At 43.4% G+C, this 15,085-nt stretch overlaps 1 protein-coding gene across 1 annotated transcript in view; it reads right to left on the bottom strand.

The window, feature by feature from the left end:
* NIPBL (NIPBL cohesin loading factor) overlaps window positions 1–15,085 on the bottom strand; it is an 822,857-nt gene that overhangs the window by 154,611 nt on the left and 653,161 nt on the right. Inside the window, exons 25-26 of the mRNA XM_053699671.1 lie at window positions 9,227–9,438; window positions 9,037–9,139 (exon numbers count right to left, since the gene is read on the bottom strand). Of these exons, the coding sequence (XP_053555646.1) occupies window positions 9,037–9,139; window positions 9,227–9,438 (315 nt within the window). The remainder of the gene's footprint in view (window positions 1–9,036; window positions 9,140–9,226; window positions 9,439–15,085) is intronic.

Below are 15,085 nucleotides of genomic sequence, written 5' to 3'. Positions count from 1 at the left end.
TCCAAATTGTGCAACAAACGTTCCTTCTTTGAAACTGGTTTCGGACACAGAGAAGGTACGATAATCTCCTGGTTAATGTTTTTGTTAGAAACAACTTTTGGAAGAAAACCAGGTTTAGTACGTAAAACCACCTTATCTGCATGGAACACCAGATAAGGAGGAGAACACTGCAGAGCAGATAATTCTGAAACTCTTCTAGCAGAAGAAATTGCAACTAAAAACAAAACTTTCCAAGATAATAACTTAATATCAACGGAATGCAAGGGTTCAAACGGAACCCCCTGAAGAACTGAAAGAACTAAATTGAGACTCCAAGGAGGAGTCAAAGGTTTGTAAACAGGCTTAATTCTAACCAGAGCCTGAACAAAGGCTTGAACATCTGGCACAGCGGCCAGCTTTTTGTGAAGTAACACAGACAAGGCAGAAATCTGTCCCTTCAGGGAACTTGCAGATAATCCTTTTTCCAATCCTTCTTGAAGGAAGGATAGAATCCTAGGAATCTTAACCTTGTCCCAAGGGAATCCTTTAGATTCACACCAACAGATATATTTTTTCCAAATTTTGTGGTAAATCTTTCTAGTTACAGGCTTTCTGGCCTGAACAAGAGTATCGATAACAGAATCTGAGAATCCTCGCTTCGATAAGATCAAGCGTTCAATCTCCAAGCAGTCAGCTGGAGTGAAACCAGATTCGGATGTTCGAACGGACCCTGAACAAGAAGCTCTCGTCTCAAAGGTAGCTTCCAAGGAGGAGCCGATGACATATTCACCAGATCTGCGTACCAAGTCCTGCGTGGCCACGCAGGAGCTATCAAGATCACCGACGCCCTCTCCTGATTGATCCTGGCTACCAGCCTGGGGATGAGAGGAAACGGCGGGAACACATAAGCTAGTTTGAAGGTCCAAGGTGCTACTAGTGCATCCACTAGAGCCGCCTTGGGATCCCTGGATCTGGACCCGTAGCAAGGAACTTTGAAGTTCTGACGAGAGGCCATCAGATCCATGTCTGGAATGCCCCACAGCTGAGTGACTTGGGCAAAGATTTCCGGATGGAGTTCCCACTCCCCCGGATGCAATGTCTGACGACTCAGAAAATCCGCTTCCCAATTTTCCACTCCTGGGATGTGGATAGCAGACAGGTGGCAGGAGTGAGACTCCGCCCATAGAATGATTTTGGTCACTTCTTCCATCGCCAGGGAACTCCTTGTTCCCCCCTGATGGTTGATGTACGCAACAGTTGTCATGTTGTCTGATTGAAACCGTATGAACTTGGCCCTCGCTAGCTGAGGCCAAGCCTTGAGAGCATTGAATATCGCTCTCAGTTCCAGAATATTTATCGGTAGAAGAGATTCTTCCCGAGACCAAAGACCCTGAGCTTTCAGGGATCCCCAGACCGCGCCCCAGCCCATCAGACTGGCGTCGGTCGTGACAATGACCCACTCTGGTTTGCGGAATGTCATCCCTCGTGACAGGTTGTCCAGGGACAGCCACCAACGGAGCGAGTCTCTGGTCCTCTGATTTACTTGTATCTTCGGAGACAAGTCTGTATAGTCCCCATTCCACTGACTGAGCATGCACAGTTGTAATGGTCTTAGATGAATGCGTGCAAAAGGAACTATGTCCATTGCCGCTACCATCAACCCGATCACTTCCATGCACTGAGCTATGGAAGGAAGAGGAACGGAATGGAGTATCCGACAAGAGTCTAGAAGTTTTGTTTTTCTGGCCTCTGTCAGAAAAATCCTCATTTCTAAGGAGTCTATTATTGTTCCCAAGAAGGGAACCCTTGTTGACGGAGATAGAGAACTCTTTTCCACGTTCACTTTCCATCCGTGAGATCTGAGAAAGGCCTGGACAATGTCCGTGTGAGCCTTTGCTTGAGGAAGGGACGACGCTTGAATCAGAATGTCGTCCAAGTAAGGTACTACAGCAATGCCCCTTGGTCTTAGCACAGCTAGAAGGGACCCTAGTACCTTTGTGAAAATCCTTGGAGCAGTGGCTAATCCGAAAGGAAGCGCCACGAACTGGTAATGTTTGTCCAGGAATGCGAACCTCAGGAACCGATGATGTTCCTTGTGGATAGGAATATGTAGATACGCATCCTTTAAATCCACCGTGGTCATGAATTGACCTTCCTGGATGGAAGGAAGAATAGTTCGAATGGTTTCCATCTTGAACGATGGAACCTTGAGAAACTTGTTTAAGATCTTGAGATCTAAGATTGGTCTGAACGTTCCCTCTTTTTTGGGAACTATAAACAGATTGGAGTAGAACCCCATCCCTTGTTCTCTTAATGGAACGGGATGAATCACTCCCATTTTTAACAGGTCTTCTACACAATGTAAGAATGCCTGTCTTTTTATGTGGTCTGAAGACAACTGAGACCTGTGGAACCTCCCCCTTGGGGGAAGTCCCTTGAATTCCAGAAGATAACCTTGGGAGACTATTTCTAGCGCCCAAGGATCCAGAACATCTCTTGCCCAAGCCTGAGCGAAGAGAGAGAGTCTGCCCCCCACCAGATCCGGTCCCGGATCGGGGGCCAACATTTCATGCTGTCTTGGTAGCAGTGGCAGGTTTCTTGGCCTGCTTTCCCTTGTTCCAGCCTTGCATTGGTCTCCAAGCTGGCTTGGCTTGAGAAGTATTACCCTCTTGCTTAGAGGACGTAGCACTTTGGGCTGGTCCGTTTCTACGAAAGGGACGAAAATTAGGTTTATTTTTTGCCTTGAAAGGCCGATCCTGAGGAAGGGCGTGGCCCTTACCCCCAGTGATATCCGAGATAATCTCTTTCAAGTCAGGGCCAAACAGCGTTTTCCCCTTGAAAGGAATGTTAAGTAGCTTGTTCTTGGAAGACGCATCAGCCGACCAAGATTTCAACCAAAGCGCTCTGCGCGCCACAATAGCAAACCCAGAATTCTTAGCCGCTAACCTAGCCAATTGCAAAGTGGCGTCTAGGGTGAAAGAATTAGCCAATTTGAGAGCATTGATTCTGTCCATAATCTCCTCATAAGGAGGAGAATCACTGTCGACCGCCTTTATCAGCTCATCGAACCAGAAACATGCGGCTGTAGCGACAGGGACAATGCATGAAATTGGTTGCAGAAGGTAACCCTGCTGAACAAACATCTTTTTAAGCAAACCTTCTAATTTTTTATCCATAGGATCTTTGAAAGCACAACTATCCTCTATGGGTATAGTGGTGCGTTTGTTTAAAGTGGAAACCGCTCCCTCGACCTTGGGGACTGTCTGCCATAAGTCCTTTCTGGGGTCGACCATAGGAAACAATTTTTTAAATATGGGGGGAGGGACGAAAGGAATACCGGGCCTTTCCCATTCTTTATTAACAATGTCCGCCACCCGCTTGGGTATAGGAAAAGCTTCTGGGAGCCCCGGCACCTCTAGGAACTTGTCCATTTTACATAGTTTCTCTGGGATGACCAACTTGTCACAATCATCCAGAGTGGATAATACCTCCTTAAGCAGAATGCGGAGATGTTCCAACTTAAATTTAAATGCAATCACATCAGGTTCAGCTTGTTGAGAAATGTTCCCTGAATCAGTAATTTCTCCCTCAGACAAAACCTCCCTGGCCCCATCAGACTGAGTTAGGGGCCCTTCAGAAATATTAATATCAGCGTCGTCATGCTCTTCAGTATCTAAAACAGAGCAGTCGCGCTTACGCTGATAAGTGTTCATTTTGGCTAAAATGTTTTTGACAGAATTATCCATTACAGCCGTTAATTGTTGCATAGTAAGGAGTATTGGCGCGCTAGATGTACTAGGGGCCTCCTGAGTGGGCAAGACTCGTGTAGACGAAGGAGGGAATGATGCAGTACCATGCTTACTCCCCTCACTTGAGGAATCATCTTGGGCATCATTGTCATTGTCACATAAATCACATTTATTTAAATGAATAGGAATTCTGGCTTCCCCACATTCAGAACACAGTCTATCTGGTAGTTCAGACATGTTAAACAGGCATAAACTTGATAACAAGTACAAAAAACGTTTTAAAATAAAACCGTTACTGTCACTTTAAATTTTAAACTGAACACACTTTATTACTGCAAATGCGAAAAAACATGAAGGAATTGTTCAAAATTTACCAAATTTTCACCACAGTGTCTTAAAGCCTTAAAAGTATTGCACACCAAATTTGGAAGCTTTAACCCTTAAAATAACGGAACCGGAGCCGTTTTGAACTTTAACCCCTTTACAGTCCCTGGTATCTGCTTTGCTGAGACCCAACCAAGCCCCAAGGGGAATACGATACCAAATGATGCCTTCAGAAAGTCTTTTCTAAGTATCAGAGCTCCTCTCACATGCGACTGCATGCCATGCCTCTCAAAAACAAGTGCGCAACACCGGCGCGAAAATGAGGCTCTGCCTATGCTTTGGGAAAGCCCCTAAAGAATAAGGTGTCTAAAACAGTGCCTGCCGATATTATTATATCAAAATACCCAGATAAAATGATTCCTCAAGGCTAAATATGTGTTAATAATCAATCGATTTAGCCCAAAAAAAGTCTACAGTCTTAATAAGCCCTTTTTGAAGCCCTTATTTACAATCGTAATAAACATGGCTTACCGGATCCCAGAGGGAAAATGACAGCTTCCAGCATTACATCGTCTTGTTAGAATGTGTCATACCTCAAGCAGCAAGAGACTGCTCACTGTTCCCCCAACTGAAGTTAATTGCTCTCAACAGTCCTGTGTGGAACAGCCATGGATTTTAGTGACGGTTGCTAAAATCATTTTCCTCATACAAACAGAAATCTTCATCTCTTTTCTGTTTCTGAGTAAATAGTACATACCAGCACTATTTCAAAATAACAAACTCTTGATTGAATAATAAAAACTACAGTTAAACACTAAAAAACTCTAAGCCATCTCCGTGGAGATGTTGCCTGTACAACGGCAAAGAGAATGACTGGGGTAGGCGGAGCCTAGGAGGGATCATGTGACCAGCTTTGCTGGGCTCTTTGCCATTTCCTGTTGGGGAAGAGAATATCCCACAAGTAAGGATGACGCCGTGGACCGGACACACCTATGTTGGAGAAATTATATCCGCCAGACCAAGACCAAACAAGGTCTTACCCTTATAAGGTAGGGACAGGAGCTTGGATTTGGAGGTAACATCAGCTGACCAAGATTTTAGCCACAGAGCCCTGCGGGCTAGGACAGTGAAGCCAGACATATTGGCTCCCAGTCTAATGACTTGCATGTTAGCATCAGAGATAAAGGAATTGGCCAGTTTGAGAGCCTTAATCCTATCTTGAAACTCCTATAACGGAGTCTCCTCTAAAATCAATTCGGACAAAGCATCACACCAATAAGATGCTGCACTTGTTACCATGGCAATACAAACTGCAGGTTGCCATTGTAGACCCTGATGAACATACATTTTCTTTAAATAAGCCTCCAGCTTTTTGTCCATGGGATCCTTAAAAGAACAGCTATCCTTTATAGGAATCATGGTTCTCTTGACCAGAGTAGAAATAGCCCCTTCTACCTTAGGCACAGTGCGCCATGAGTCCCAAATGGAGTCCGTAACAGGAAACATCTTTTTAAAGACAGGGGACAGCGAAAAAGGAATCCCTGGCTTATCCCATTCCTGTGCAATGATCTCCAACACACGGTCTGGAACAGGGAGCACTTCCACAGAGGAAGGATCATCATAGTATTTGTTAAGCTTACTAAATTTTTTTAGGGTTGACAGAAGAATCAGTCGTCCAAAGTAGCCAGTACCTCCTTTAGAAGTAAACGAAGGTGTTCAAGCTTAAATCTGAAGTTTAGTTCTTCAGAATCAAAGAATGTATACTGTCAGAAACTGAGAATTCACCCTCAGAAGCTAATGAGGTATCCTCCTCATCAGACTTATGAGGGAGGTCAACCTTTGCAGCAGCAGATGAGACAGGCACCTTACTATCAGAAAAATGTTTTGATTTCCTCTTGCGCTTCCCCATCATGGGAAAAGCAGATAAAGCCGCAGATACCGCAAAAGATATCTGTGCAGCAAAATCTATTGGCAAATACACTCCACCAGGAGTCTGAGAGGAACTGCAGGGCACTGTATGTGAAGCCATTGAGGCTTGGGACGTTTGAGGAGAAAGCTGTGGCATTGCCCGAACAGCATCATCCTGAGAGACATTAGGCTCAGAAACAAGTAATTTATCTTTACATTTTAAGGTTGTTTCTAAACACGAGGAACAAAATTGCATCGGTAAGACAATGAGACTCCAAGCATAAGCATTTATCAAAAGGAACAGACTCCTGTTCATTATCCATAGATGATAAAGTAGCCAAAAAGAAAGGAATGTCGCTTTAAGAAGGATAGTCCTTCAAAAAATTAAACAAATGGAAAACTAAAAACACCTCTACATCTCAGAAGCTGAGGTGCCCTACCGTAAACTGCAGAAGCTGCACAAAATTAGGACTTTCCAATTGGCAAGACGATAACCCCACAGCCACAACTGAAGAGAAACTCACAGGAATGACGCCGCTCTGGTCGAAGCTAAAAGTGGAAGAGTAGGAGGTAACGTGAGCGGCATCAAAAGAAACTGTGCATTAAAGAAAAAGCGTGCAATTCTACTCTGTAGTAAAAAACAGAAAGTAGCCGTTTAAAACATTCCCTCAAAAAAGACCTTTGCGATAAAAACACATAGCCATAGGGTCAGTAGCCATCCCATAAAACTAATGGAAGCCGTTAACCCCTAGTCTCCTCACATATAAATAGTGCCTGCATACTGCCCCAAATGAATCCTCCATAAAGGACAATAATGTCCCATGAAAATGAATGCAGAATTAAATTAGATAGTGCATGTCTCCAGTACCTAGAAGACAAAAACACTTACTTGCAAATCTTGCTGTCGGGCAGGAAGACAGCTCACAAGGCGTGAAAGGACACATACTCCTTTATAGAGACCTGTAGAAAAAACAAATTATGCTTACCTGATCATTTTCTTTTCTTCAGATGGAAAGAGTCCACAGCTGCATTCATTACTTTTGGGAATTCAGAACCTGGCCACTAGGAGGAGGCAAAGACACCCCAGCCAAAGGCTTAAATACTCCTCCCACTTCCATCATCCCCCAGTCATTCTGCAGAGGAACAAGGAACAGTAGAAGAAATATCAGGGTAAAAAGGTGCCACAAGAACAAAAATTACAGCCGCCCTGCTCATCCAAGCTCAGATTGGAAAGGATACTCAATAACCAGACTATAAAAAGATTACTTCATCCCCTTATATTTAATTCTTTGAGCTATTCGAAGAAGAAAACTGAGAACTCCTATATCCATTAAGGATGGGATCGTCCAAAAATGCCAAAATGTGCCGTAACAGTACACAAAGGCGCACCAGTCTATAACGAAAAGCACAGAAAACTTCCACCGGAGCCACAAGAACAGTCGCTTCCCCGGAGAGCTGAGCACCACCCCATGCCTGGGGGGCCCGGGTTGACTGGACACGAACATAATCTTAAGCAGACATCTGGAAGCTGCAGATGTGCCATCGCTATTAGGATTTGAATACGGAAACATGCCGCAACCTCCGGAGGGAACAAACCCCCATCCAGGGAGGATAAGCATGATCTGGGTCACCTGCATGTGTAGCAACAGTAAGTGGTAGGGAACTCGCCAATCGAGGGACAGCACCCTCAGAGGCGGATGGCTCAGCGGCCCCTAGATCCCCCGATCCCGAGCAATTAAGCCCTTTAGCACGGCATATGGAACATAACCGACTGTCATGTGTCATTTGGGCGGATTCGTAATCATTGCAATAAGTAGAATCTGAATCAGAGACCACTTCAATCTCAACATCAGAATCCTCCATAACTGGGATATGAACACAAAAAAATGGACCAAATTAGAAAAATCTAAAGGGCACCTTACACCCACAATGGCTGGGGCACTCACCACCTCCTATGCACCAGACCAGAACTTCTCTGTTGCCACACGGTCAGGAATGCGGAACTGGAGAGTCAAAAACGTGACCACGCCTGGTCACAAGGTAAGCCTTACAGTCCAGAAAAAGCGTGCCAGACCACAAAGGCCATGTCACTTCCAAGGCCGTTATGTTCCACAAAACCATGAGCCTAACACACACTACACATAAGCAGGTCGAATCACATAAACATGATTAAACCCCCCCTGTTCATATATATTTAACTTTCATCCAAGCTCTCACTGAGAGGCTGACAGGATTACTTAAAACTCCAGTCCCATGCCGAAGAATACTACCCTCCATAAGAGACAAATTGTAAATTTCTGACACTTCTCTGCCAGAATGACGGGATGACGAAAGTGGGAGGAGTATTTAAGCCTTTGGCTGGTGTGTCTTTGCCTCCTCCTGGTGGCTAGGTTCTGAATTCCCAAAAGTAATGAATGCAGCTGTGGACTCTTTCCATTTATGAAGAAAAGAAAGAACATAGTAACCAACTCTGACTTTCTATAACGATGGTAGCAATTATGTCAGAAAACAAAGCAAGGACAACCTCACCACTTTCTAACTGCTTAAAAGCCACCACTACTCTTACAAGAGATTGACATGGACATAGCTAAACCCCAATCCTTGCTTGCAGGGAAAAGTACCCATAAAAGGAATACAAATCTTTAGAAACCAACTTCACATCCTCCACTGACAGAATCAAAGAGAATGACTAGGGGTTTTTGGGAAGGGAAGTGACACTTAACAGCTATGCTGGGGTGCTCTTTGCCTCCTCCTGCTGGCCAGGAGTGAATATCCTACTAGTAATTGGAATGACGTCATGGATACTCCATGTCTTAGGAACGAATTACAGTTTTAATAACACTTGTAGGTTAAACAGAAAAATACTTTGAGAACATGCTTGCAGATCTAGCATGTTTTGCATTACTTCATTTTAAGGACAGCTGTTTTATTGCACTGTTTATTTATTATCTCAAAAGTTTTTGTTCTAAAGAATTAACTATACAGATGTTTTCTTACGATAAAATAATGAAAATTGCTAACATATTTAGAGCAAAAGCAATTTGCAATACATAGTGCACAATGATTAGAACACTACCTGAGTCAAATAAATATCAAAGCTCTGGGCAAACGGCCTCATAGAGGCCAAATAGCGCACTATCAAACAGGCATCCTCATAGTCCACAATGTCTGAATTTGTCCTACAAAGAAAGAAAGAAAAAAAAAAGTTAAAATTCCAAAATTTTGTAATTTATCTAGAGGAAAACTGAATTAATTGTGGTTCGTACTTCAAAGTGCTGAACTGTGATGGTGCGGTTTTAATAATGGTCCGTAGAAACTTCTTCCGTTTCTCTGCTCTCTGCATGATCTCTCCAGTGGATTCAATCTCCTTTGCATGGTGAGTTCCCTCAGAGTCTTCATCTTTTTGAGTTTTCATTGCTTTCTCGGTCTCCATTGTAGTGTCACGAAACCACTGAGCTATATAAAATTTCCGAGAAAACTAAAGCAGAGAAGATATCAGAATATATGTTACAGATTTGATAAACACAAATACAATATTTTTGCATCTCACACGGTAATGCTGTTCATTAAAATACCTATTCTATAGCAATTTTAACTAGATTTTTTTTTTTGGATCAAGGCATTTGTAAAGTCTTTCCATGGATCGATTTATTTCATCTCAGTGCCTAAACTAATAAAAATAAGCAGTAAAACCAGCAGTGGAATACAAAAAAAACATAAATTAGGCTTACCAGAAAATTTCCTTTCCATCTGTATGAGGCTTCATTCCTTACTTTTGGGAAAACAGAACCTGGTCACCAGGAGGAGGCAGAGACACCCCAGCCAAAGGCTTAAATACCTCCCCCAGTCATTTTGCCGAGGGAACAAGGAACAGTAGGAGAAATATCAGGGTATAAAATGTGCCAGAAGAATAACAAAAATTTTTAGGTCCGCCCAACGGAGAAAACGGGTGGGGGCCGTGGACTCTCATCATACAGATAAAAAAAGGAAGTGATCTGGTAAGCATAATTTATGTTTTCCATCTTAACATGAGGAGAGTCCACTGCTTCATTCTTTACTTGTGGGAAACATATACCCAAGCTCTAGAGGACACTGAATGAAAACGGGAGGGTAAAAGAGACGGACCCTATTCTGAGGGTACGACAGCCTGTAAAACCTCTCTCCCAAAAGCTGCTTCACCCGCAAATACGTAAAATTTGTAAAACTTTGAAAAAGTATGTAAGGAGGACCAGGTAGCTGCCCTTCAAAACTGTTCCATAGAGGCCTCATTTTTGAAGACCCAAGAAGAAGCCCCAGCTCTAGTTGAATGAGCCGTAATCCTCTGAGGAGGCTTATGTCCCGCAAGCGGATGATGCTCCTGAACCAAAACGATAGGGAAGTGGAAGAAGCCTTATGCAAGCCACCGAGGTAGTGTTGTCCGATTGGACTTTGAAAAACTGGGACAAACCCAGAAGAGGCCAAGCCCTTAGAGCGTTGAAGATCGCTCGAAGTTCCAGAATGTTGATCAGAAGAAGAGATTCCTCCTGAGTCCATCAGCCCTGTACTTTCCTGGCACCCCAAACGGCTCCCCATCCTGATAGACTTACATCCGTAGTCACAATCTCCCAGGATGGTCTCCAGAAGGATGTCCCCTGGGACAGGCGATCTGGACAGAGCCACCAAGAGAGCGATTCTCTTGATCAGTTGGGATAGATCTGAGTGATTGCCGTTCAATTGCCTCAGCATGCAAAGCTGTAGAGGTCTGAGATGGAACCTGGCAAATAGGATAAAATCTATGCTGGACACCATGAGCCCAATCACCTCCATACACCGGGCCACAGATGGCCTTGAGGAGGTCTGGAGGACAAGACAACAAAGTAATTTTGCAAAGTCTCTGGTCTGTAAGAAATATCTTCATGGATATGGAATCTATTATCGTGGCCAAGAACTCCACTCTGGTACTGGGAACCAGAGAACACTTTCCGAAGTTTATGTTCCATTCATGGGATTGAAGAAGAAAAGCTGTTGAATGGTCTTCTGCCAGCCGGCAGGATGGAGCTTGGACCAGAATGTCGTCCAAATAAGGTGCTACTGCAATGCCTCTGGATCTCGCCACCGCGAGTAGAGCCACCCAGAACTTTCATAAAACCTCTTAGAGCAGTAGCCAGACCGAAAGGAAGAGCTACAAACTGGAAGTGCTGATCCAGAAAAGTGAATCTTAAGAACTTGAAGTGATCCTTGTGTATTGGAACATGAAGGTAATCATCCTTCAAGTCTATCGTTGTCATGAACTGTCCATCTTGAACTAAGGGCAGAATAGACCTTATTGTTTCCATCTTGAACGATGGCACAGACAGAAACTTGTTTAAAACACTTTAGGTCCAGAATTGGGCAAAACGTACCAACCTTCTTTGGGACCACAAAAAGGTTTGAGTAGTATCCCAGACTCCTTTCTGCCAGAGGTACTGGCACAATGACTCCAAGGGAGAAGAGATGCCTCACGCACCATAAAAAGGCATCTCGTTTTTCTGGTTTTGAAGACAAGTTTGAAAAGAGGAATCTGCCCCTGGGTGGATGAGATTTGAAACCTATCTTGTAACCCTGGGCAACGAACTCCAGAACCCAAGGGTCTTGAACGTCTCCCAGCCAAGCCTCCACAAAGAGACAGTCTGTCTCCCACACGATCCAGTGACGGATCGGGGGCCGCCCCTTCATGCCGATTTCATCTCAGCGGGCTTCTTGTTCTGCTTGGATTTGTTCCAAGTTTCCTTGGACTGATCAGACTTTGCGGAGGGCTGCTGACATTGGGACATATTTGAACGAAAGGGACCTTGGCCTTTAGCTTTATTTTTTATTATCCTGCGGTAAAATGGCACCCTTGCCCCCAGTGACCGTGGATATGACAGAGTCCAGCCCTGGACCAAAAAGAACCTTCCCCTTAAATGGAAGGGAAAGAAATCTAGTTTTTGGAAGTCGCGTCAGCCGACCAAGACTTCAACCATAGAGCCCTACGGGCTAGAACAGAAAAGCCTGATGTCTTAGCATCCAAGCAGATAATCTGCATATTTGCATCACAAATAAATGAATTAGCAACCCTTCCTGGATTTCATCGAGGGGAGTTACCACCTCGATCATCTCCGACAGGGAGTCACACCAATATATAGCGGCTCCAGCCACCGCAGCAACCGTCGCTGCCAGCTGAAATTAAAATCCCATGTGCTGAAACATTTTTCTTTACAGAGTTTCCAGCTTCTTATCCATGGGCTCCTTAAACGACGAACTATCCTCGAGCGGGATAGTGGTGCGCTTAGCCAGCGTGGAGAAAGATCTATCCACTTTAGGGACAGACCCCCATAACTCTAATTGGGAGTCAGGAACCGGGAACAATTTCTTAAAGGAAGAAGGAGAAAAGGAGGATCCAAGCCTTTCCAATTCATTCTTAATAATATCTGCCATCTTTACGGGAACCGGGAAAGTTTGTGGCACCACCCTGTCCTCATAAACCTTATCAAGCGTAGGAATAGAAGGTTCCTCAGGTAACTTAGGTTCCAGAACCTCTAACGTAGCCAGCACTTCCTTCCTTCAACAGAGCGCGTAAGTGCTCTATACTAAATCTAAAGTCTGGTTCCTCCGCAGCCGGAGGCCTAGAGAAAGCCATTTCCGACCCAGACAGAGCCTCCTCTGATGTATCAGAGGCGTCTTCATCAGCGGATAATCTAGTATCAGATAAATCCAACAAGTTGGTAGATGACCCCTGGGAAGGATAGCAGTATTTAAAGGATTACTTTCTGTTATAATTTTTAAGCTAAACAACTAACATATTAAAGTCAATAAACATTAATTAAAACCTACTGACCTATATTTTCTCCAAAACAAAGTTTCATAACGTTCTAAAAGTTATATCTTTTATTCGTCGATGATGTCACGTTATCCTGCCCACTATTACCAGCACTGCGTGTTCAAAATACTTAAACCAATAACTTTGTGTTTAAAGCGCCATTTTGAAACCTAGGTATTGTAAACTGATTGGTACAGAGCAAAGGATACCCACGGAGTGGGTTTGGAAAACAATTAAATTTGCAGACAAGATTTCTGATATACGGTAGAGATATGTTAATGAAATGCTATTGACAAAAAGCGTATTTGGGGTAGTTAGTAACAGGCATAGAAAATATTTACTTACAGTGGCCCTTTAACCTTTCGCTTGCGCTTAGCAGGGCGAAGTAAAGCACCAAAGGCCGCAGACACTGCCATTTGCTACTGTTCAGAAAAGTCTGGCGGTAAGAGGGCCCCTCCCGAAGGAGAATTAGTAGTGCAATGGGGAGCTGCATGTGTAATAGGAGATGATTGCAGGGAACACACCTCGCGGGACAGAGACCCCTCAGTGGTACTAAACATCTTGTTCTTTTTAGATATCACTACTTTATCAAGGCATGTGGAACATAATTGAGCAGGCGTGTAAATCATAGCCTCCTCACAATAAAAGCAGGTATTAGATTTAGGTAAAGAGGGAGTACCCTCTAACGTATCAGAGTCCTCCATAGCTTGCGCTTGTACGATGGACTACAGAAAAAATAAATGGCACCTTTATACCCCCAATGGCCGGGGCACTCACCACCTCCTATGACACAGGCCCCACAGAGAAACCGCTTCTTCTCTTGTAAACCGCACGGTCAGGAAAAGGAAGTCAATGAGGCCACACCCGCTCACGTGGAGTGCCATGCAGGACTGGCCCTGCTTCAGGAAGAAAACGCACTAAACTGATGGGCTGCCAGTTATCAAAAACAAAAGTAAAACCTGAATGTTCACACATCTGCCAGAGCCTCATCTCACACATGTCGCAGCATAAAACATAATAAAGCAAATCATGTATAAATCCCCCTGTTCAATAATCCCCTTCCGGAGATATTAACCCTTGATTGCATACAGATAAAGGAGTCACACTGCGACCCTGTCTTCTTATGTTATCATATAAGATAAAATGAAACGATCTTACCGATATTGTTGCTGTGGAACATTGAGTGATAGAAGCAGGCAGTGAAACTCGTCAACATTGATTGCTTAGCAGTTAATACGAGTCTGGATGGTTTTGCAGAAAGACTCTCCCCTGCATCTCCAGACCCCAACATTCGTCCATGCGCTAACTGAGAGACTGACAAGACTACTTAAAACTCGAGTCCCACCCTACATAAGAGACTACTCCGAATCTTCCGACACTTCTCTGCCATCCTCCTGTGACAAAAAGCAAAGAATGACTGGGGAATGAGGGGAGTGGGGGAGGTATTTAAGCCTTTGGCTGGGGTGTCTTTGCCTCCTCCTGGTGGCCAGGTTCTGTATTCCCACAAGTATGGAATGAAGCCGTGGACTCTCGTCATATTAAGATGGAAAAAGTAAATAAACCGAAACTTGCAAAATACTTAATACAATTAGTATTCTAGAAATACCCCCCCTAATTTTAAAGCAGAATATAAAAGTATATAAAAACACACACACACATATACATATATATATATATATATATATATATATATATATATATATATATATATATATATATATATATATATATATAAGAAAAAAGAAATACCAGCACAACTCCCAAATAAATAACCTTTAGATAGACGGTATTAGGAAAACCCAATAATAACCGTCTATCAGTGCATAGAAATTAATTAGCAAAAAAAGAGAGAACAAAAGTGACTCTTAAACCAGCACTAAGGTATCAAAATAATTAGTTATTAAGGTCAAGGGAACACAAGGAAAACCAGGTGAGCCAATAAAATATTACAAATAATAATAATACAATAAGTGGCAAGTATACAAAAATTGTAATGAGTCCCAAACAATTATAGGATACCTAGAATCGGCAATCATATATAAAACACCCTTTAGAGGTCTCTAATAGTTGGGTCACAGTATCCAATTATTTCTGGTTTCAATGCAAAGCAGATATATCCCATACTGTGGCCTCAAATGAAAAGCCTATTTGGCAGCCAGACCGCGATAAAAGTTCACTCTATTTGTAGAATTTCAGAGCAGCTTCTTAAAGCCAAGACTTTCACCGCTTTAGTAACCAGCAAGTGTAGCTATTTATTTAAAGGGAAGTACTCCTAAGAAATTGATTAGGGTTTATTCTGATCCGTGTT

This window comes from Bombina bombina, chromosome 2 (assembly GCF_027579735.1).
Source record: "Bombina bombina isolate aBomBom1 chromosome 2, aBomBom1.pri, whole genome shotgun sequence".
NCBI lineage: Eukaryota > Metazoa > Chordata > Amphibia > Anura > Bombinatoridae > Bombina > Bombina bombina.
Note: the sequence above shows the minus strand (reverse complement) of the source record. Positions and strands in the feature narration are given on the sequence as shown.